The sequence below is a fragment of the Vicugna pacos genome, chromosome 16 (assembly GCF_048564905.1).
Source record: "Vicugna pacos chromosome 16, VicPac4, whole genome shotgun sequence".
Classification (NCBI taxonomy): domain Eukaryota; kingdom Metazoa; phylum Chordata; class Mammalia; order Artiodactyla; family Camelidae; genus Vicugna; species Vicugna pacos.
Window position 1 is genome coordinate 40,068,291 of NC_133002.1, and position 23,894 is coordinate 40,092,184.

Sequence of the window (23,894 nt, forward strand, 5' to 3'; positions counted from 1 at the left end):
CATTTTGACCCCACTGATTTCTGATTTACAGTAAATCACATCTAGTGGTTGCTTCTTTCCTCACCACTTCTAGAATCCGGTCAAAGTAATTATGAATGAATGCGCTGAGGAATGAGGGAGTTTCCCCGTTTCCCCTTGAGGTCATTAATAATTAGCTCTGAAGAAGAGGTAATGCCTCAATAGAGGAAGTAACATTTATTGAACCCTTATTAAATGCCAGGCTCTCTGCATCCCGTTTCTAAGGAGAAATCCTCTTAGCAGGGTTTCTTAGTGGTGTGACGCAGGTACCACTATATCCATTTCACAAATGAGGAAGCTGAGGTTCAGGGAGGATGAGAAACTGTCTAAGCTTGGGCAAACAGTAAGTCACTGTTGCCTCTTGCCAGTGAACCACATCGCCTCCGAGAGCATCCATCACCAGGGCTTCTTACATCCTCCTGTGTTGCTTGTCTAGGGCTGCTGTAACAAGTTACCACAAATTGGGTGGCGTAAGACAACAGAAATTTATTCTCTCTCAGTTCTGGAGGCTGGAAGCCTGAAATCAAGGTGCAAGCTGGGTTGGTTTCTTCTGCAGGTGAATCTGTTCCATGACTGTCTCCTACCTTGTGGTGTGTGTGAGACCTGGAGTGACCTCAGGCCTTGGCTTGTAGGTGCATCATTCCAATCTCTGCCTCCAAGTTCACACACATTCAGATAGTCCTCTTCTTATAAGGACACCAGTCATATTGGATTAGCAGCCCCCAACCCAGCTCAGCATGACCTCATTTTAGTTTCAACTAATTATGTTTGCAATGACCTTATTTCCAAACAAGGTTACATTCTTTTTTTTTTCCGGAGGGATTGAACCCAGGACATTTTGTATGCTAAGCATGCGCTCTGCCACTGAGCTATACCCTCCCCTCCAAATAAGGTCACATTCTGAGGTATTGATGGAAGGACTTCAACAATCTTTTTTGATGGATGCAGTTCAACTCCTAAAACCTCATTAAGGGAAATTGTTTCCCACTGATTTGGAGGATTTTGCACAAAAAGTTGACTTTATTTCTTGTTAGATTCCCAAGTTCCCCAGAAATTGGCAAGAATCTTAAAGTGTGTGCCCTATGACTAGTAATTCCTTTCCCTGTATGTAAACTCTAGTGAAATTCACACATATGAGCACAAGGACATTCCAAGAATAATCATTGTAGCCTTGTTTGCAATAGAGTAAAACTGAAAACAACATACATAATGCGGAAAAAAATTTTGTTTCAGTCATGCAAAGAAATTCTATACAGCAATGAAATCAATAAACCAGAAAAAAAAAAACCCTAGAATTCCCACGAGTAGTTCTTACAAACACTTATGATTGGCTACGTTTCCACCTGGACAACACCTACACAGACACTGCTGCCTCATAAAAACACAAACCCCACCCCCTTTCCCTCCAAAAGCTACCTCTCTCCTGACTTCCCTGTTTCTCACACAATTAGCTAAAGTCTCCCCATTTCCCATAAAGAATCCTCTTCTTTCCATTCTCCTTAAACCTCTGCTGGGCTGCACTCCCCCTAGGCCTGCAAGCCCTTTACTTGTCCTGCCTCAAGTTCAAAGAAAGAGCCCGGAGTCAGCAACAGAGACATGAATGGTTTAATGGATAGGGGACCTTACATGCCTGAAGCAAAAGGGTTCTGGAGCAACACCTCACCATGGTGGCAGAAGTCTTCCTTGGTGGGGGGAAGAGGGGAGAGAGGTTATCAGTTATACAGTGAATTGAATCAGGTTGGCTCATCAGTTACCAGGGAAACCAGTAGAGGAACCCACCTCTCACCACCCCTTTGATTAAACTATCATAGTGGAGATGTTCTCATCCATAGATTAGAACAAACACTAGTTGGGGCTGGGGGCAGGTATGTAGGCATTTACTCATTAGGCTCTATGATTAAGAGGGAAGGTCAGCCTTGTGAGTAGGGTGCAGGGTTGAAGCAGAGACTGGTCTAGCAGGGGATGGACAGAGAGCAAGAGAACAGCCATCTTGGGTGACATGATCATGCAACCTCCCGGGTTCAATTTCCTTCTAGTTGCCTGTCCCTTGAGAAGACACACTACCGTCTCGACTCCTCTCCTTGTTCCTAGGCTCTTCACCTCCAACCCAGCCTCACACTACGACATATGGCTAATTTTCTAGAAACACACCTCAAATCTGAGTCCACAAAATTCCCAGTGGCTTCTGGCTACCTAGTGGAGCTCTTCAACTGCTCCATTCCACATTCAAGGCCCAATCAAACTTGGCGCCAGCCTCATCTCCCTCCATCCCTTCCACATGGGATACTGCTTGGACTTTCGACTACCCAGGCCCAGTGCCAAAGCCACCTCCTCCTACCTCGCCCTTCCCTTCACACTGTTTCTGTCTTGAGCTCCTGAAACACCTCGCAACTCTCCCAGTTACTCCATTACACCTGATGTTATGTGTGTCCCTGACTACGCTCCCCAACCAGGCTCTCCTCCTTGCGCCCCAGGCAGGGCCCCAGTGGGAACTCATCAACCTATATGCCGGGATAATAAACCAGGGAGGCTCCGCAAAGAAGGGATTTTGTCAACTACAGCCTAAAACCGGCCTAGGTGTTTTCTTCCCAGAGATTAGACTCAGCTGCCGTAAGGGGCAGGTTGGGACGAGACTGTTTCCCAAACGCAGCGAAATAAGCCTGCGGCGCCCCACCGCCTGGGGGCGTAGGAGCACCGGGCCAGGCGGCCCACCCACCGCCCAGAGCGAAGCAACTAGTACCTGGCCGGAACGCCGCTTCCACCCGAACCTTTCCGCTGAAAGGCCGGGCCCTTTTGGGTGAAGCACACAGGAACCGGAAGTCAGTGGCGGAAGACTGATCCGTGGGAGCCTCGCCGAAGATGAACGTCCTTGGTCTCCTCTTAGCGGGAGGTAAGGTGTCTGCGACACCAGGTGAATTTCTCGTCTTTCCTTAGTCCCTGGCTCTGGAGTATTTCCTCCCTCAGGTCCTATGTCCACATCTCCCTCTTGGAGTCCGCTCTGAGTTGGTGCTGGTCGTCGAGCCTCGCAGCGATTGTGCTTCCTTCCCTGGGTTTAGGGGTCCGCGGGCGGCTCCTGGGACTGGGCCGAGGGCGGAGGGTTCACATTCTAACGGCTGCTTGCTTACTTCTGGCTGCGTGGTTTCCCTGTGGCCGCGATGTCGGAGTGACTTTCATTGGTTTTACAGAGTTGCTCCTTACATGGTTTTTCTTTTGCTCGTAGAAATATAGTCATGGAAGAATCTTGTGAAGTGTACAGAAGATAAAAACCTTCGTAAATCTGCCACTCACTCAGATAAAACGTTTCTTATAAACGTATAAAATTTAGTTTTCATTGGTTCCACTGGGTGAGAAAGAAACTAGTGAAGATAAATATTGTTTAGGAGATCTATTAATTACAAAAAGATTTCCCTAAGGTTTAAATTTTTAAAAACGTTACGCAGTTGAAATCATTGTTTCAAATGCATGCTTCTTGATGGACATAAAATAAGATTTCTGGGTAGTAAAATGTAGGGCTTATACACAAAAATCAGAAGATATCTCCTGTGAATAGGGTCCACTAGTTCTTAAATTATGGGGAAGTCAATGTCACTTTGCAAAGGCTCTGTTTAGGCCACTACTAAAACTAAAAGGAAGTACGACGTCTCAACTTACATTTTGCTAAATTTTCCTTTTAGGGAGGTGGAGATGTTTTCCAGTTCCATTAGAGTCATCCTTATTCCAGACCTTACGTAATTCCTGCTGTCGGAAAAAAACCACTGCACCAAAGAAAATTATTCCCCATGTTGATTTTTCTGATGAAAATACAAAGGAGTCTGGAAAGGCACTTGACAAGCTCTTCTCTTCAGAACAGCAGGCTTCCATCTTGCATGTGTTGAATACAGCATCTAATAAAGAACTTGAAGCTTTCAAATTGCTTCGGGGAAGAAAGTCCATCAACATTGTAGAGCACAGAGAAAAGTTTGGGCCATTTCAGAATTTGGAGAGTTTAATGAACGTACCCTTGTTCCGGTATAAAACTACCCTTAAAGTTTGTAAGTCCATTCTTTCACCAGAGACTGGAGGGAAAAAAAAAAAGTTACCGGAAAACCAGCTCTTGAGAAAGCTCATCAAACCGGAAGTAGGAAGAGAGAGACTTAAGGTATACCCCTTTTCTTAACGCCTCTTACACTGTTTGAGAACTTGCTTTGCAAAGCATTATTCTGGCCACCAAGACAGGGTTCTTCAGGCAGCTTATAGTTTAGTTGGTGGGCTCAGAGATACACGTATAAATAGATAACCCATTATATTATATGGTTAATCTCAAAGAATGAGATGTACAGGTAGTAAGTTAGCAATTTAGAGGAGAGAACTCTGCGTTTTGCCTGTTGGGGCAAGTTTACTGGAAGAACTCAGCCTGGATCGTGGAGAGAGAACTAGGCTAGCAAGAAGAGGAAGGCATTCTAAGAAGAAAGAGCAGTTGATGTAGAGAAGTAGGTCTGTGCAAGATTTATTTAAGAGGAATGTTGAGATACCTGACTGTGTCTGAGGGCTATGTTGGGAGTAATGAGAAATGAAGATGCAAAGATGGGTTATAGCCAGGGAGTGACTTTAGAACATTATACTAGTCTTTCCAGCAGAATTTAAAGTTATTTTCTGTCTCCTCCATCTCCCTTTTAAAAAGCATTCTAAAAGCAAATCTTTTTTCAATGTTGTCTTAAGAAGTAAATATTAGAATTACTTGGCGCAGCAAACATTTAAACTTGGAGGAATGAAACTTAGGTACTGTGTAACATGTGATAAAACATTCTCTTATCCTGTAATAATAATCACAATTCTTTCTGGGCCAGTAGTTCTCAGTTTTGGGGGTATAATGGATACTCTCTGAAAATCTGATGAAAGCTATGGACCCTCTTTTCAGGAAAAAAATAATAACAACACATGTACATAGAACATTGCATATATTTTCAGAGGACTTGCAGATTTCATTAAGTTCACCCATGGACTCCTGCTGCTGTTGGTCTGGAACTTATCAATCAAATTTTACGGCAAAAACTATTTATACTCTGATTATAGTGGAGTTGTATTTTATTTAGAAGGCTAGGTTCTAAAGTCAGTTTGTGTGGAAAAAACTACACAGTAGAGTCCTTGAAAAAAAATCTGTTGCCCATTAACTACTGTGTGCAAACTGGTTCAGTAATTCTTATGTACACTAAAACTTGAGAATCATTGAGCTAAAGAAAAGAACCGAAAGAAGGCCTGCCTGTATTTTGTAGATGTGTGGGCATCCTAACTATTCTGCCTTTAATGGATAATTATACATACCTTAGCAGTGAATGAAGATGGGTATAGAATTATAAATGTTCCTGCTTATCTGCTTCCCTACCTATAGAGCATATTATTTGCCCATATAACTGAGTCATGTGGGAGTGATGTTATGTACCATATACCAGCCCAGACTTGACACAGAGCTAAAGCCACATATCCAATTATCTATTACCTATCTCCCCTTAGAAGCTGTGTAGGCAACCTGAAGTCAGTACCTTAAAAAATAATTTGTCTCCCTTGACTTCCCAAGATGATCTGCTTGCTGTCATTATCTTGATTAATGACGCCATACAGTCACTGAAGTAAAACTGGAATTTTCCTGGGCTCCTCCTTTATCCCTGTTTCTTGCCTTTCTCACCATCAGTGACTTAGATTCTTCATACTTTGTCAAATGACAGATACCTAACACAAATCTCTACCCTAAGCCTAGCTTCCTCAGGCCCCTCTGCCACAGAGCTGTCTGTGATCTTTCTGAAATGTAAATCTCAGGTATGCCAGAATGTTACATGCTTCGGTGGCTTCCAGCAGCTCTCATGATAAAGCAAGATATGTTTTGCAGAAAACTGCACACCCTTCTGCCCTTTTCCCACTTGCACATTCTTTATTCCACTGCCTGGGAGGTGTCAGCCTATATCTGCAGACATCTGGGTGAAATACCTCCCCGTGTACCATTTTACTGATTGTCTTAGTCCTCCAGTAAGTCTTCCTGACCATTTCTCCTCTCTACAGTGTAACTGTTGTATGGTGGCATTTCTTATAAAGTATGGTTATGTCCCTTGTTTCCCAGTGTCTCGCACCTTCCCCAGCAACATTTGAATATTTGAATGCCTAGTTTGAGCTACCTGTTGAGAGCAAGTAGAAATTCTTTGCCTTTAAACTGACTGCTACTGTTTACCTTTTAATAATAATTACTCCTATATTTAACAATTCTCAGTTCATACACTGTAAATATAGTTCTGTTACATACACTAATTGGGATTTCTGAGTTTGTAGCTTAAATTTTGTGTCTGTTAAAATGTTTACGCTTGTAATTAAACCAGCCTTTTTTGTTTTAGGCAGTTAATAGTATCGTATCCATTGTTTCTGGTACTCGGAGAATTGCCTGGGCTCACCTTGATCGGAAATTGGCAGTGCTGGACTGGCAGCAAAATGAATGTTGCCGATTGATGAAAGGAACATACCCATCATCTGTCTATTTAGAAGAGGTAAGGCAGTTGCACCTCCAAATTCCTACCTGCTAGAACTCCTTGTGTAATCTTCTAGACCTAAAAGGAATGTAAAAGAATGGTAAGGGTCGATTTTCTTCTGATAATTATGAGTCACCCATTCCTATTATGTTTTCCATCACTTCTATGATTTTTTAAAAAATTGAATCTTCATTTATTTCAAGAAATGCCTTATGAATCAAAGGCAGATAGTGAGAGACTCAGTGGTATATTATTCTGAATGTTAAGAAACTTCATCAATGAATTCAGTAAAGTTGCAGGATACAAAATTAACATACAGAAATCTGTTGCATTTCTATACACTAACAACAGAATATTAGAAAGAGAAATTAAAGAAACAATCCCATTTACCATCACATCAAAAAGAATAAAGTACCTAGGAATAAATCTACCTAAGGAGGCCAAAGACCTGTACTCCAAACAGTATAAGATGCTGATGAAATAAATTGAAGATGACACAGATAGATGGAAAGATGTACTGTGTTCTTGGATTGGAAGAATCAGTGTTGTTAAAATGACCATACCACCCCAGGCAATCTCTATCAAATGACAAATGGCATTTTCCCACAGAACTTAAACAAAAAAATGTTAAAATTTGTATAGAAACACAAAAGACCCCAAATAGCCAAAACAATCTTGAGAAAGAAGAACAGAGCTGGAAGAATCACGCTCCCTGACTTCAGACTATACTGCAAAGCTACAGTAATCAAAACACCACAGTACTGGTATAGAAACAGACACACAGATCAGTGGAACAGGATACAGAGCCCAGAAATTAACACACACACACTTATGGTCAATAATCTATGACAAAGGAGGCAAGAATATATAAGAGAGGAGTCTCTTCAGTAAGTGGTGCTGTGAAAACTGGACAGCTACATGTGAAAAAATGAAATTAGAGTATTCTCTAAAACCATATACAAAAATAAACTCAAAGTGGATTAAAGACCTAAATGTTAAGACCAGATACTATAAAACTCTTAGAGGAAAACAGGCAGAACACTCTGACATAAATCAGAGCAATATTTTTTGGGATCTGTCTCCTAGAGTAACGGAAACAAAAGCAAAAATAAACCAATGGGACCTAATTAAACTTAAAGCTTTTGTACATCAGAGGAAACAAAATGAAAAGACAACTTATGGACTGGGAGAAAATGTTTTCAAATGATGCAACTGACAAGAGATTAATTTCCAAAATATACAAAGAGCTCATACAGCTCAATATCAAAAAACAAACCACCCAGTAAAAATAATGGGCAGAAGACCTAAATAGATATTTCTCCCCAGAAGGAATACAGAAAGTCTACAAATAGTGAATGCTAGAGAGAGTGGAGAAAAGGGAACCCTCCTACATTGTTGGTATGAATGTAATTTGGTGCAGTCACTGTGGAGAACATTATGTAAGTTCCTTTAAAGCTAAAAGAAAAAACAAGGTCCTACAGTGTAACACAGGGAACTATATTCAATATCTTGTAGTAACCTATAATGGAAAAGAATCTGAAAACATTTATGTATATATGTATAACTGAATCACTTTGCTATACACCTTAAACATTGAAAATCAACTATACTTCAACTAAAAAATAAAAATTAAAAAAGGAAATTTTCATTATTTATGAAGCTCATTTTTCAGAACGCTATCACAGATTGTCTCATTTAATGTTCAGAACCTCGGGAGATGCACAGTAATTATCACCCTGATGAAATCTGTGAAACCTGGTTCAGTCAGGCATCTGATGTGATCAGTCAGTTGCAAAGGTGATTGATTCTAGCCTAGTTATTCACACCCTATGCTCTACCCTAGAAATTTTCAAAAGGTTAAGGAAACGGTTTTAAGTTGTCTAATCTTAAGGCCAATATAGATTTTAGAAATTATGTACAGATGAAGAAACTAGTAATTAGGATTAACTGACTTGTCTTAGCTCAGCTTGCTCCTGTTAGAACCACGACCAGAACTTGGCTGTCCTGACACCTCCATAAAATGCTCTTTCAGTTACTTCAAAATTGTCAAAAGCAATATAATGTAAGTTATATAGTTCTATTTTAAAAACGGAAGTGGGACAGAGGTGGGGGCCAAACATTAAAACTTAATGAATATTTCTGCTCACTTATTTTATCTTTTTTTTGTTTTTGTTTTTGTCAAGATTTCTTCAGTCATTTCAAAGATGCCCAAAGCTGACTTCTATGTTCTGGAAAAAACAGGGCCTTCAATTCAGAACTCATCTCTGTTTCCTGTACTGTTACATTTTCATATCGTGGAAGCCATGCTGTATGCCTTATTAAATAAGACTTTTGCCCAGGATGGCCAACATCAGGTGCTAAGCATGAATCGAAATGCTGTGGGGAAGCACTTTGAACTGATGATTGGTGACACACGGACTAGTGGAAAAGAAATAGTGAAGCAGCTTCTCTCAGAGTCTGTCCTGAAAGAAGAGCCGCGGGTGTTCTTCCCACCAGATAAGATAGTCCGCTACAGACAGCTGTTCTCATCTACTGAACAGTACAGAGCAGAAGAGTTATATGATTCATTATTACAAGCTGTTGCCTTCTATGAATTAGCAGTTTTTAACACTGAATCTTGAAATCTGAGGTTAGTATGTTACGTGCTCTAATGTTGTATTAATTTATATAGTAGCGCTAAAGTTGTGAAACCAACTGTTTGGAACATCCATGTTAATGGAGTTAACGCGTTTGAGTGTTTTTAGATGTTTAATGTCAGACTTTTGGCTACTGAATGATTTACACAATAATAAACCAAGGCTAAATCAGTAAATAATGAGATTTTGTACCTTTTAGGTTTAAGTGTTAAAAAATAAGATGCCCTCTAAACAGCCAAAACAAGAAACAAAGTTACCTTCTTTCAAAAGCAAATACCATCTGTACTAAAGGATTTGCATTATTATATTGTTAAAATAGGGAATAACGAGCTTTCTGGATGGTGCTCATCGCGGGAGTAAAGCTAAATATAATAGATAACACAACTTGCGGAATCCTCTTCTTACTGTGTGAGTACAATGTGGTTTGATGCACTGCCTCCAAAAGGCAGTTTTCATTGGCTCGGTCTATTAAACCTAGAACAAACAGGCTTTGTCTAACAGGCTCATTTTTAAACTTTGAAATATTTTACTTAACAGACCATCTTTTGAGGAAAGTAGTACTTAGTATTTTCCCCCCACACCTCTCCCTTTTCCATTATAGTTGCCTTAGGTCAGGCCCTCATTATATTTAACCTATAATGAACCCAAGTCTCTGATGTCAAAGCATTGTCTTTTCTTTCCTTTAATCGAAAAGTGAAATACACTTGTTGGGAAAAAACCCACATAATCAGAAATATTTAAAATACGTGGAAGCCCTCCCTTCTCGCACCTCCAGCTCCTTTAGTGAGTCTGACATGCACTGTAGACTTGTGGCCATGCACGTGTAAACCTCTACATATGTGACTGTATACATACGCATCTCTGCCCTGGAAATGCAGACCCCCCAAACTTCACTTCTGGAATCATCCTCTTTCCTCCAGACCACCTCTTTTGCCACTGTTGTACACCGGTAAAGTTTCACCAGCTACCCAGTTGTTCCTGTCAGATGTGTGGCATTCTACCTCGCACATGTTTCTGGAAATAACTAGTGAAAATGTATCTGAGTTAGACATTCATAGGATAAGATGCTAAGTACTGAAAAGTCATCAAAATTAGTTACTTTTATCACAAAAGTAAATCGTAAGTCTTACAGGAACTCATCACCTTTAAGAACAGAGAAAAAATGTTTTTCCCAAAATTAGCTAAACCTTAAAAAAAGATATTAAACGTGTCCCTATTAGGGAGGAAAATATCCTTATTATTTTCTCGACTTTTGATCAAATTAACAGGTAACTGATCTACAGGTAGTGAACGCTTGTATTCAGTAGAAAAAAATAAAACCATACACTTAAAAAAAAAATGCCTTCCAAAAAAAAAAAAAAAAGACTTCCATCTTATTCTCTCTTTTCTGCAGGGACGAAACCTGTAAGATATAGCCTATATCCAAGCCTATACAATATCCATGTTTACCCAGATGATTACACCTGGAACTCCCATTTAAATATCACAGTCTTTTAGCTTTAGCCTTTAATTGAATCAATACACTATCAATACAAGAAAGGTTGAACAAATAAGTGGTAAAAAATTTTGTGAATAGGTATACATTTGTATTATTCAACTACAAAATTAGGATCCTTAGCTTTTAAGGTGAGAATATAATTTACTAGATAATATAATTGAATATTAAGCTAATATATAATTTAAACCCTTGAAATAGGAACCTATTTTTAAAGATACCTGATTATCTGATTGTAAAAATTTTAAGTACAATGTGGTTTTTTAAAATCTTGTAATTAAAAATATATACTTTCTCCAAAAATATAACCTTAACTGGAAATGGCTATCATGTAGAAATCCTACAGTAGAATCATTCTTTGTTATAGTTTTAATGAATAGCAGTTTGTCCAAAATATTTATATTAACATCATTAATCTTTATGAAATAAAACATCAATGGTATAAAAATACAAGAAAAATATACAAGACAAATAAGGAGTTGTCAAAATATACAAGATATCACATTTGTATGGTTGCTAAAAAACATTTATGAAAACTACAATTCATAATCTTGATTTCACCTTGTCAGCATTCAGTGATTCACATGGTAAAATACACTGGATGAGTAAACTCAAATTTATCAGAAGATCTTACTTTTTGAAAAATGATGTGTAATTTCTTCCCTAGGAAGTTTACTTACGTATTATATATGCTATTTTGTATTTCTGATTGTGTAAACTTATTTTTTAAAAGATTATCACCTAGGTGATTCACATTCACAACTTGACAGAGGGCTGACACTTGGTTGGAGAGAGATGGATTAAGAATAACAGGAAAGGGGAAAATTATGGATTAGTTTAACATTGAAACACCTTTAGAAATATCTTAGTGAACTCTACCTTCTAGAAACAGCTCACACAAGTTAAAAAAAAAATACTCCAACAAAGCTAAATCAGATAATACAAAAAATTCAGGAAAAAAATACTACCACAATCATAAATACAATTTGTAACTCAATTTTTTTCACTTAAAATATTTACACACTAATAAAAAATATACAAATAGTCTGTTTTAAATGTACAGTAAGAGAAATAAACTCTGCCATGAAAATCAATATAAAAAGGTGTCTTAAGGACCACACAACAATCTGTACAAGGCATTGTTAAAGTAGAATATTAAGGGAAGCCAGCTGCCAAAGTGTTCATAGTCTCTTTTGAAATGTTAAGGTGAATTCCTTCAAGATAGTGCAGAAACCTGTCAAAATTACAAGGAAAAATACAATTTAATATTAATAGTTCCATGAGATGAGAATATTTATCAGTCTTGAAACAGCTAACTAAAATGTTCTTTTTATAGAAACTTTACCTTCTTTTACTTTTTCCTTGTTCTTTTAGCTTCTCAGTCCTACAAATGTTTCGGAGAGTTGGCAAGTATTCAATGATACTAGCTTGTCTATTACCCAGGTTCAGAAGAGATCGGCTAGAAAATACACTTTTAATGACTGCTGTCCTCTTCCAAGCACTGCTGTAAATGAAAAGTAATGCATTATCTTTTGATTTTTAATGCCCAATAAAAATGTAACAATCCCATAAACAACCAGCTTCTGGTCTAGACTAGATTAACTGTATTCCAGAGTAACTTCCTGTATCATTTTCAACACATCAGTCACTACCCTACTGAAAAGACCTTAATAGCTACCTGCTATATGCACAGCAAATCCAAACCCTGTTATTCAGGAGTCTCCCAAATCTAGTCCCGCCCCCAACAGTGTCTCATTATTTTCTCTTCCAGCAATCAGGCTGGCCTCCTTAACTGTCTCATTAGAAACTACATTATTAATATTAAGGGCTTAGCATGATCAATAATGCCCAGCATTTCAAAATTAGTAAGAAGAAATTAATAATTTCCCCTTTACCATTTATTATTAAAAAATAAAAAGCAAAAAGAAGTAAGACTTACTCTAAATTAGCAGCTGACTGACTAAAGTGTACATTGTTGCGCTTTTGTGAAACATAAAAAGTAAGCTCTTTTGTTGGATCTCTTCCTAATTTCTTGCAAGAATTCAGAGAGGTTTCCAATGCTTTTGAAATAGTAGAAGAACATTTAGTAAAGCTGAGAGCTTCTAGAGCTGCCTTTAATTCTCCAGAGCTTCGAGAAGTCCATCCATCACTGCTCTCGAGACTAAACTCATCACAAAGTCCACTTTTAACTTTTCCATCTGTCCAACCAAAATCATTTTTACCAAATTCCTTCTGTTCCCTTACATCAGTTAAAAGGGCATCTAAGAAGGACATGTTGTCCATGAACTCAGTGAGAGAATTTAAACACTGTGAAACAAGGCCAGAACTTATTTTTTCTGCTGGTGTTTTAGGAGGATGAGGTATAGATTCAGTATTTGACTGTAGACATCTGTTCAGTTTCTTTGTCTCTGGAATGCTTTCTTTGTCTCTGGCTTTGCTTTCTTCTGAATTTGAAGGAGATACAGAGGAAAGGCTAATAAGTTCATCAGAAAAGTCCAATTTGGTGTCAAATAAGTCACTGTCATCTAGAGTTACTATCTTTTTCTTACGTTTCTTTTTTTGTGACTTTTTCAATGGCTTCTCTCCTTCAGAATGTTTCCTAGCAAGACATTTCATATTTTTTGTTGCTGCACTGGTGTCCACACTTACTGATGAACCACAAAAGTTTTCGGTTTCTGGAATGATATCAACAGGTAATGGCAGAATAAACTCAAGATTACTATATAAGAAATCTACATTCTGCACGTGGAATTCTTTAAGAAGCTGGATGAGCTTATTCCATTCTTCCTCTGTTCTGATTTTGTGCTGAAAAACAATTTTGAGTAAAAAAATATTATAACAGCATATAGTCTGAACATTTTTCTACCTATATAAATATAATGTCATTTCTACCTATCTTCAAAGTAATGAGCCCTTACCCGTCATAATTTTATTGATGTACACTTCCGTAATACATCAAAAAATAGATTTAGATTGTTAATTTGAAGAATTAAATTCTCTAATACTTGGTTATACCCTAATTCAATAATTAGAAGCTCATATGTTTAAAAACTACTGTTCTGGTGGGGAGGGTATAGCTCCGTGGTAGAGTGCATGCTTAGCATGCAGGAGGTCCTGGGTTCAATCACCAGTACCTCCATTAAAAATAAAAAAATAAAAAAATTACAACAATAACTACTTGTCAGAAATAGTCTTTTTTTAATCTGAAATATTTCTAAGTTCTATTCTAAATCTGCTAATGCACATATAGAGCAATGCCTATGCACCATTTGTCAAAGTGGTATAATGTGCTGAAATCAGAAATCTTAAGTCTAAAAATTACTAATAAATTTAAGTTAATCTTATGATTCAAAAGACAGAAGTTAGTGTTGAGAAAATGAAAAAGAAACATAAATTTAACACTTCAAACTAGACACTGAAAATACCTTCAAAAATGAAAATAAGTCTTCAGATGGTGAAAAAATGTTCTTAAGGCCAAACATGGTCTCAGCACAGCCAGTGTCACATTTGGGAAGGTCTGTTGGATTCCTTTTAGTATTTTTAGGGTTATTTTTGGAATCAGGGTCATCTTCAGAGCAAACAAACTGTACATGTCTGCTATTTCCTCCTACAAAATTAAGAAAAGGAAATCTTAGCTACCCATATTTTTAAACAAATTGTAGCAAACAGTTATTTAAAATCCAAGATCCTTTGGCATCTTTTGGATCTAACTCCCATTTTGTTACTCTATATATGTATCTAATTCATAAAGTATAATACAAACATTATTTCCACATAGGTTTTAAATGAGGGTGGGACATGAGGTAGGCTTACAACACAATCCAATAGAAAAAAGTGCAAGGATGAACAGGCAAGTCCCAGAAGAAACACAAGTATCTAACAAACTTATAAAAAGATATGTAATTTCACCAGTAATCATGGAAATCAAAATAAGATACTATTCATTTTTCACCTTTTAAACTGGCAAAATTAAAATAATTGATAACCTGCTTTTGCCAGAGGTACAAGTAAAGGAACCTCAAACTCTTCATGGGCCCACCAGACAGCCTCTGCTCTCCACGGCTCACAGGCTGTGCCCACTGTGTGAGGGCTCAGACCCCACGACAAAGCCAGGGCGAAGTGCAGGAGGGGACTGGCAGGGACAGTTGGGTAGAGCAGGGCGGGCAGTCCCTCTGCCTCAGTGGGAGCTTGCAGCGGGTGGGGGAAGGAGAGCAACAAAGCTAGCAAAATGTCAAAAAACAAAAACAAAAAAACAAAATCTCTTCGTGGGAGCAATTATCTTTGGAGGGCAACCTAGCAACACTTACCAAAATAAAAAATGTACATAGCCTTTGGCCCAGCAATCATACTTCTAGAATTCTCTTTGACAAGTACTCACAGATATGCTTAAGGATAATGTATAAAGATACTCACTGCATACTTTAATGACAAACTGAAGAAGGCTTAAATGTCCCCTAATAATTAATGTTACATTCACTTTCTATTATGGAATAGCATGCAGCTATGAAAAAGAGGACTAGAACTGTATATATTGAGAATAAATTGTCAAGTTTAAAAAAAGCAAATTGTTTACTAAATATAGTATTGGTTAATTTTTCTAAATAAGTAGGTAGCAATATTTGTATATGCATAGATAAAGGTCTAACAGTAGCTACCTTTAAGAACTGGGAAAGAGCTTTTACTTTTTACTTTATATACTTTTGTACTGTTTGAATTTCCAGTGTGTGTGTCTGATTTTTAAGGAATAAAATGCATTTAAGATCTTCAAAAAAAAGAAATAATGCCATACTTAGTTTCTGTCTTCTAAAAGTCCTTGGTATAGCATTTTATATCCAGTAATATGGTGATAGTTACTAACAATTTGTTTATAACAGGATATTTTCCATGTCTTATTTATCATGTTTACTTCTAAGAAACAGTTAAAACTACCAACTTAAACTGAATTAAATACTTTGAAAACTTGGAAAGAGAATAAAATATTAAAATTTTATTTTATTTAATCAAATCAGAAAACCATTAAGGGATTAATATTACAGAACTTCACCTTTTTAAAATTTAAATATTTGTGTATTTCCCAGAGCAGGATCTGTAACTATAGAACTGGCTATGGAGCAAGGAAACCACAAACTATGAACTTCTTCAGGGAAGGAACCATGTCTTACTCATATAAACACGGGACCTGGCATGGAGAAAGTCCTCAGCAAATGTCTGTGATTCAATTAGGTCACGATGACTGAAGACTGATAAGAAATAAAGCATTTCTGAAATAAAGTTCTTAGGAACAACAGAATTATAGACTATTAAAGAAGCTAAAAGGGAACTTATAGTAATGGATAAATGACATATGGAAAAAATCACTAACATGTTTTAATAAGTGGAAAAGGAAGTTGCTAAATAATATAATTCTATTTGTTTATAAGAAACCGTTTATAAATGTATAACCATTTGTTCCAGTTCAATTTAAATGTATTTACCCACATTTAATGCTTACAAAACTTTTCATCAACAAAATTGATGTATGTATGTTTATTTTAAGATTAACATGATATCTCGATGCTCAAGATTTGTATAATCTTTAAAATATTTTGGTACAATATATATTGTATATAGGGTCCCATTACAGAAATTTCTTTTGTAAGAAATCAACTTACGACAAAAGGATAATGGCCGTTCTTCTAAAAATCCACCTCCACTTCTAATCCAGAATTGTAAGTAAAGGATACTTTTCCTGATATCACAAGTATTTGCAGTTAACAACGTTACAAAATCTTTTACATCAGTTCTAAAATTTTCAGTCAAGCAGATCATCTGTAGGTAGCTGGCAACATTTAGCTGAGAGAGAGGGAGAAAGAAAAGAAACATGGTCAATTGCAGAGTTAACAGAAATACATCAATAACATATCAAAAAGTAAGCCAGATTTTGCTAAAATTCACAATATCTTAAGCTTTTATTGAGAATGACTTGATCTAGAAAATATAAAGGAATATGCTACCAAATTAAAAGCTTTTACATATACTTATTTTATTAATTGTACGTAACCTAAGACAACAAGGGAAATTTTATGGGAGATTCTCCAACCTGAACCCTGGAGGCAACTTTACTAAACCTTAAGAAAATCCCTTAGGATTAAGTAATAGTATAACCTGATGGAATATTTTTACAGCCCTTAAGATTAGAAATATGAATACTATAGAAGTACTGAAAAATACTTATTATATAATTTTTAAAAACCAGAGCTAGAAAATTATATCAGTGCATGCATAAAAGAATAAATGTATATAAACAAGAAACAAGAAAAAATTAAAAAACATGTTATTCATTAGGGAATGAACCAAGTACATTTTTTCATTTTATTTAGTGTTCAATTAATATTGATTTTTTTGTAAAATAAACAAAATATGTATTATTCCCACTGTTGTTTATAAAAAGCTTTTTATCTTGAAAAGGTAAAAGAAATAAAACTGTACTTAGATTTCACAGATTTTACAAGACCGCTAGCATTTTTACATTACAGTAAACAAGACAATTAAAAAAATTCTCCCAGGGTTGGGGAGGGTATAACTCAGTGACAGAGTGTGTGTTTAGCATGTACGAGGTCTTGGGTTCAATCCCTACTATACCTCCATTTTAATAAATAAGTAAACCAGTAAATAAATAAACCTAACCCCCCAATAAATAAATAAATTTAAAAAATTTGCCCTTATGATATATCTCTGACTTTACAATATATACACATTATTCTCGCATACACCTGGGACTTCTGCTTTCAGTAAAAAGGAGTAATTACTATCAGACAAACCCTGCCATCAGTAGTAACTATAAATTCTATAATCAACTACAAAAAAGTCTAAAAAGCCAATTACAATGGTTTGAATGGACAAGAGAGTAACCAAAGGAAGAATAAAACTGAAGGGAAATAAACACTCAGACAAATGAAATGGCCCTTGGTGAATTCCACACCCTCCTACCCACTCCTCTACCTTTTAAAATTGATTTTTGACTGAATTCAGTCTGCAGCAATGGTGGTTAAAACTCAACAGAAACTCACAGTGTTACTGGCTTGAACCAGAGGACAGAGTTTGGGATGACTGCAGCAGCTGAAAGGTTGGAAAGTGAGAGGGGAGGTGCATGAAAGTAGAGAATCAGGAATTCTGGCTATAAAAGAGAATGCAAATCACTGGTTGATGCTTCAGTTTAATGGGCATGGGCTTGTCTCAGAGCAGCCAGGCTAAAACTAAAAACTGAATAAAAACTTTAGCTGCTATATACTACAGGAGAACACTTGTTCAGAAGAATATAACAGAATCCACAAAGAACAGGATAAAATCTAAAACTACTAGACATACAAAGAAATAGGAAAAGTAACCAATACCTTTAGACGCAATCAATAGAGACCGATCACAAGATGACAAAGATGTTGGAACTAGCAACAAAGAGTTTTAAAACTGCTAATAAAACTATGTTTATGGAAAACATGCTCATAATGAATAAACAAATAGGAAAGAAACTTGCAGAAAAAAAGAAACTATAAAAAAAGAAGCAAATAGATATTGAAAAACTAAAAACCATAATATGAGAATAAAAATTCCACTGGATGGGCTTATAGAAGATAGGAGATGACAGGAAAAAAGTGTCAGTAAACCTAAAGATAAATCAATATAAATGACCAAATCAGAAGTAGAAACAGAAAAGAGGCGGTGGGCAGCAGTGGTGAGGGGGGCAACAGCACACCTCAGTGACATGTGGGACAATGTAAAATGTCTAACCTACTTGTATTTAAATCCCCAGAAGGGAAAAAGAGAAGATGAACATAAAATAAATTTGAAAAAATAACCCTACAAATTTCCCTAACTAGAGGAATGAGATATAATTGAGGATTGTAGATATATAAGACCACAAGCAGGAAAAATATGAAGAAAAATAATCCCTAGGCTCGTCACAGGCAAGTTGCTGAAAACTAAAGAGAGTACCTTGAAGGTATCCAGAAGAAAATGATATATTGCATGTGAGACAAAAAAAAAACCAAAAAAACAAAAAAAACACAGGACTGCTGACATAACAAAAACAATAGTGACCAAAAAAACACTTCTAGGTTGAAGAAAAATATCCATTGAGAATGAACTGAAAATAAAGACATTTTTAGATAAAAGAAATCTAATAAAATCCATTGCCAGCAGACCTGCTCTATAAGAATTGTTGAAGTTCTTCAGGCTGAAGAGAAACAAAACCAAAGAAAAACCTGGATCTTCATAAAGAAATAAAGAACATAAAAATTATAAGTATATAAGTGAACATAAAAGTTGACTTTTTACCCTCTTAATTTCTTTAAAACATATATGACTGGCTAAAGCAAAAATAAATAAAGCACTATATCAGGGAGTTTATAATGTGTATAAACATAAAACATTTGAAAACTAAAGCATAAAAGATAGAGGGATGGTAAATAGACATATTTTTTATAAAGTTCTTAGATTATCTGTAAATTATTATAATATTAATGCTAAATACACTATGAAAATCTAAGAATGCATATTTTCTCCTTTATTTTCTTTCTTTTTCCCTTTTTTTTTCCTTAACACAGGAACCAGGGATTGAAGCCAGGACCTCATGTACACCAAGCACGCACTCTACCACTGAGCTATACCCCCACCCCTAAGAATGCATATTTTAATGTCTAAAGAAACTACTAAAAAATAAGTCCTAACCCATTTCATATGACCTGGAAACTACACGTCAATATTCTTCATGAACATAGACACAAAAATCCGTAACAAAATATGAGCAAATCCAGAAATATATAAAGGACATAACACATCATGACCATATTATCCTAAGAACACAAGACTGGTCTAACATTAAAAAAATCAATCAACATCATTCACCATATGAATAGAATCAAAAAGATAAACCATATGATTGTCTCAAAAGATAGAGGAAAAAGTATTTGACAAAATTCAACACCATTTACAATAAAAACTCTTAGCTAACTGATAAAGAGCATCTATGAAAATATACAGTAAATATCATACTTAATTGATAAAAAAATGAGTGCTTTTCTCCCAACATTAGGAACAAGGTAGAGATGTCTACTCTAAATTCTATTCAATATTGAAGGCACACTGGCGCTAGCCACTAGAATAGAGCAAAAAGAAATTAAGGTACAGACTGGAAAAAAAGAAATTAAAATGGTTTTACTTGACCTGAAAATATAGTATAGAAAATTCTAAGGAATCTACTACTAGAACTAACAAATACGTTTAGGAAGGATACAAAAATCAATTGTATTTCTATATACCACCAAAAAACTGGAAATTGAAATCTCAGAATACCATTTATTATAACATCAAAAAAACATTAAATACTTAGGACTAAATTTATCAAAATATGTGCAAGGTCTGTTCAATGAAAACTATAAAACACTGCTGAAAGAAATTAATTTTTTACCCCTCTCCCCCAGAATAAACTGTTAATGAGTAAAAAAGACTCAATTATTATTAAAATGTCAGTTCTCCCAAAATTGATGCATAGATGAAATGAAATTCCCATCAAAACATCAAAGAAAACCCTGTAAAAATTGACAAGCTGTTTCTTAATTTTAGAAATTGATGATGTATGATAACCAAAACAATTTTGCAAAAGAACAAAGTTGGAGGACTTACTCTTCTTGACTTCAAGACTTGGGAAAGAGCTATAGTAACTAAGACAATGTCATATTTTTGCCTGGACAAATAGCACAGAGTAAGATTGTACATAAAGTCTATTGATTTTTGACAAAATGGAAAGTACTTCAATAGAAAAAGACTCAAAAAACAAGGCTGGAACAACTGGAGATCTGGGAAAACAAATGAATCTTATGTCTTACCTCACATTGCATACAAAACTACTCAAAAAATCAAAGATCTATATGTAAGAGGTATAATTACAAAACTTCCAAGACAAAATCTTTCTAAGCTTAGGTTTGATAAAGGTATCTTAAACAGGATACAAAAATCATCAACAAATAAAGGGAAAGCTTTGTGAACTGGACTTCATTAAAATTAAAAACTTCTACTCTTTACAAAAAAAGAAAAAAAGGAAAGATAAGCCACAAACTAGGGGAAAATATCTACAAAACACGTATCTAATACAAACATGCACCAGAGTATAAAAAGAACTGCTAAAACTCAATAGGACAAACAACTGATTTAAAAAATGGGCAAAAGCTTTGAATAGGTACTTCTCCAAAGAAGAAATACTGATGGCAAATAGATGCATGAAAACGATGCTCAGCATCATAAGTCATTTAGGAAACACAAATTAAAACCACAATGAGATGCCAATATACAATTATTAACACGAATCAAATCAAATAAATGGACAATTTCAAGTGCTGGTGAGTATGTGAAAAACTGAACTCTCATACACTGCTACTAGGAATGCAAATCATTAGAAAACAGTATACATCAGGCTCTTCTGTAAGTATTTAAGTAAAAGAAATAGAAATATATGTTCAGACAAAGGCTTCACTGAATATTCATCGCAGCTTTATTTTTATTAGTTTAACTGTAAACAACCCAAATGTCTATCGCCTGGTGAATATGACAGACACAAATTCATATATGTAAAGTAAGTCCATACGATGGAACACTGCTTGTTAATGAAAAGGAAAGGAAACTACTGGCAAAGATAATATGAATCTGAAAAAGCATCATGGTGTGTAAAAGAAACTAAATAAAAAACACTATATATATTAGACTCCATTTACATGAAATTCTACAACAGGCAAAATTATAGTGACAGAAAACCAACCGGTAGTTGCTAAAGCCGAGGGATCAGGACAAAGGACAGAACACAATGGCACAGGAGGGAACTTTCAGATGAAAGTAATGAAAATGTTCTATATCTCGATGGACATGTTCTGTATCTACATTTGTCAAAATTCATTGAACCATACACTTGAAGTGGGTGTCTTTTACTATATGTATGTTACTATATGTAAATTATACTTCAAAGCTAATTAATAAAAAGCAAGCAAGAGAGCAAGCGTGCGTACACACACACACACACAGATGGATACCACTACTATGGCCAAAGTTTAAAAGACTGACAACAGCTGCCAGAACTCTCATGCACTGTAAACCTCTCTGGCAGATTCTTTAAAAGCTAAATAAATACCAAATAATAGACATAATGCATATGAGCCACCAATTCCACTGATAGAACAAACAGCATGAATAAATCTAAAAAACATGTTAAGTGAAAGAAACCAGCTACAAAAGGACAAAATGTTTCCTATTACTTGAAATTTCAGAATAGACAAAACTAATCCAATATACTAGAACAGTGGTTATCTCTGGTAGGGAAGGGATTGCTGACTAAAATCCACCCAGGGGAACTTTTAGAGGGGAGGGACATGCTCTGTATTTTGATCTGAGTGATGGTTACATGGATGTTTACCTCTGTTCATATTTTTCAAGTTGTATACATAAGTGCATCTTAACTGTATGTAAACTTCACCTCAATAAAGCACTGGCTACTATGAAAAAGACCTAATGAACACAGGCATCTAGTAAAACTTTGAATTTTGAAAAAAAATTTTTTTAAGCAAAAAATAATAATCAGAAGTTTTCTAAAACAAAAACTTAACACCCTTTAGTAACTACATTTTAAAATTATAACTAAATATTATAATAAACCACCTTTTATCTAATGTGATGTATAGTTTATGATCATCAAAATTCAACTTACCAGTGAAGGAGTATTAAAATTAATTTCTTCAAAGAAGCCATCAAATATTAAACTAAAGGTTGGATCTATAGGGGAAAAAATTTTTTTAAACATTTAGACTACTACTTTTTCTAGTCATACTTTTTCTATGACACTATTCTATACTTCATCAGTAATGAAAATAAAACATGCAAATTATAAGTAAATCATTAAGAAAGTGAATTTCTATCTTGACCTGTTAATTAAACTACCACCTAATTTGTGATTAGTATGACTTATCATTATTTTTAGAGTACAATCATTAACTATCAAATGGGCTATCAGTTTGTAAATAGTCTAACAAACACATTTTCCTACAGAAATCGATAGCAGAGATATCCTACTGAGAATTTGCAATGAAAAATATGAGAAAACAATATTACAATATTTCGAATGAAAAAATTATATGAGTTTTAAAATTAAACACTGAATTCTAATTATTAGGAAAGGAGACCAATTCTCTTAGGTTGATGATGGTTTACTTCAGCTAAAATAAGCAATTAATCCATATGGAAGTGTTACCAGGAGCTAAGGAATGGCCAAGTTCAATATTAAGGAACTGCAGAAAGGCTGAGTTCCATAAAAAATTCTGACCAGTAAATGAGGTTTGGTTATTTAATATTATAGGTATGAGGAAGAGGTAAAGAGAAGAATATGTCATTTTCCTTGCCAAAACCCCTCCATTGCATCCATAAATTTGTCTATCTGCATTCTAGGCTGTTGTTGGCTTCCTAAATATTTAACACCCAACATAATGATTCAGTGATTTTCAAGTCATTGCTATTTGCAAGGCAATATATTAACTTTGTAATTACTCAAGGCTGCAAATCAACTGCAAATTTCAGTAATTCTTAGTTTAAAAATGATCTAGAAGCCTCCTCACTTTAGAAAAAAAGACTTAATTACCAGCAGACTTCTAAAGAAACATATCTAACTAGAATTAGAAGCTTTCCCCAAATATTTTAACCAGAAGTAACTAAGTGTAAAATCACTGGTTACCTACCGCTTGTAGTAAGGATTACAGGTCTTTTCGTTGTTGCCATGAATGTTTTGATTGCACTCAAAAACCCAGCATCTTCTTCGAAAATGACGTCAACCTAAGAACCAGTCATTAGAATGTTACTGTACTGAGCAACAATACACTTAATGGATATCGGTTGTAAATACACAGTAGACATCCATTAGAGACAAAATTTACGAATTTCTAAACAGTGTGAATTCACCCCATGCCAAAAGCTTACAATGTCTTATACTACCAAAAGAGTAAAAAAAACTATCAAACATTAAAACCATTTCTTTAATGCAGTCACCTGTAATTGGATAAGTATGGGTCAGAATAATGTCTACAAGCACTGAACAGTAATTGGATTGCATTAATCATGTTCCTGAAAAATTCTATGATTGATAGTTTCATTCACTTTAATTTCAACAGATACAGTTACTCCCGACTTTCTCGGCTATTTTACAGCCAAGATGGTAAGCGTTCACCGTGAGAGACCATAGATGTA

General features: G+C 35.5%; 2 protein-coding genes across 6 annotated transcripts in view; one reads left to right on the plus strand and one right to left on the minus strand.

The window, feature by feature from the left end:
- Positions 1 to 2,831: 2,831 nt before the first annotated feature.
- On the plus strand, positions 2,832 to 23,836 carry TEFM (transcription elongation factor, mitochondrial). Of its 4 annotated transcripts, none has more exons than XM_072938953.1 (5): positions 2,845 to 2,929; positions 3,693 to 4,156; positions 6,378 to 6,527; positions 8,693 to 9,138; positions 23,819 to 23,836. In XM_072938953.1, the coding sequence occupies exons 1-4, from the start codon at positions 2,878 to 2,880 to the stop codon at positions 9,128 to 9,130; spliced, it is 1,104 nt and encodes a 367-aa protein (XP_072795054.1). In that variant the 5' UTR covers positions 2,845 to 2,877; the 3' UTR covers positions 9,131 to 9,138; positions 23,819 to 23,836. The 4 variants fall into 4 exon arrangements, with proteins under 4 accessions (XP_006212045.1, XP_072795054.1, XP_015101342.1 ...); XM_015245856.3 differs by lacking the exon at positions 23,819 to 23,836 and adding an exon at positions 9,465 to 9,633; XM_006211983.4 differs by lacking the exon at positions 23,819 to 23,836 and having other exon boundaries at positions 2,832 to 2,908; positions 8,693 to 9,633.
- ATAD5 (ATPase family AAA domain containing 5) overlaps positions 10,490 to 23,894 on the minus strand; it is a 35,641-nt gene continuing 22,236 nt past the window's right edge. Inside the window, exons 17-23 of one of the 2 annotated variants that reach the window (XM_031685292.2) lie at positions 23,390 to 23,483; positions 22,369 to 22,433; positions 16,292 to 16,472; positions 14,066 to 14,247; positions 12,580 to 13,445; positions 11,986 to 12,144; positions 10,490 to 11,874 (exon numbers count right to left, since the gene is read on the minus strand). In XM_031685292.2, coding sequence (XP_031541152.2) covers positions 11,796 to 11,874; positions 11,986 to 12,144; positions 12,580 to 13,445; positions 14,066 to 14,247; positions 16,292 to 16,472; positions 22,369 to 22,433; positions 23,390 to 23,483 — 1,626 coding nt within the window. In that variant the 3' untranslated portion in view covers positions 10,490 to 11,795. The remainder of the gene's footprint in view (positions 11,875 to 11,985; positions 12,145 to 12,579; positions 13,446 to 14,065; positions 14,248 to 16,291; positions 16,473 to 22,368; positions 22,434 to 23,389; positions 23,484 to 23,894) is intronic. The other variant, XM_072938952.1, reaches the window with a different exon arrangement.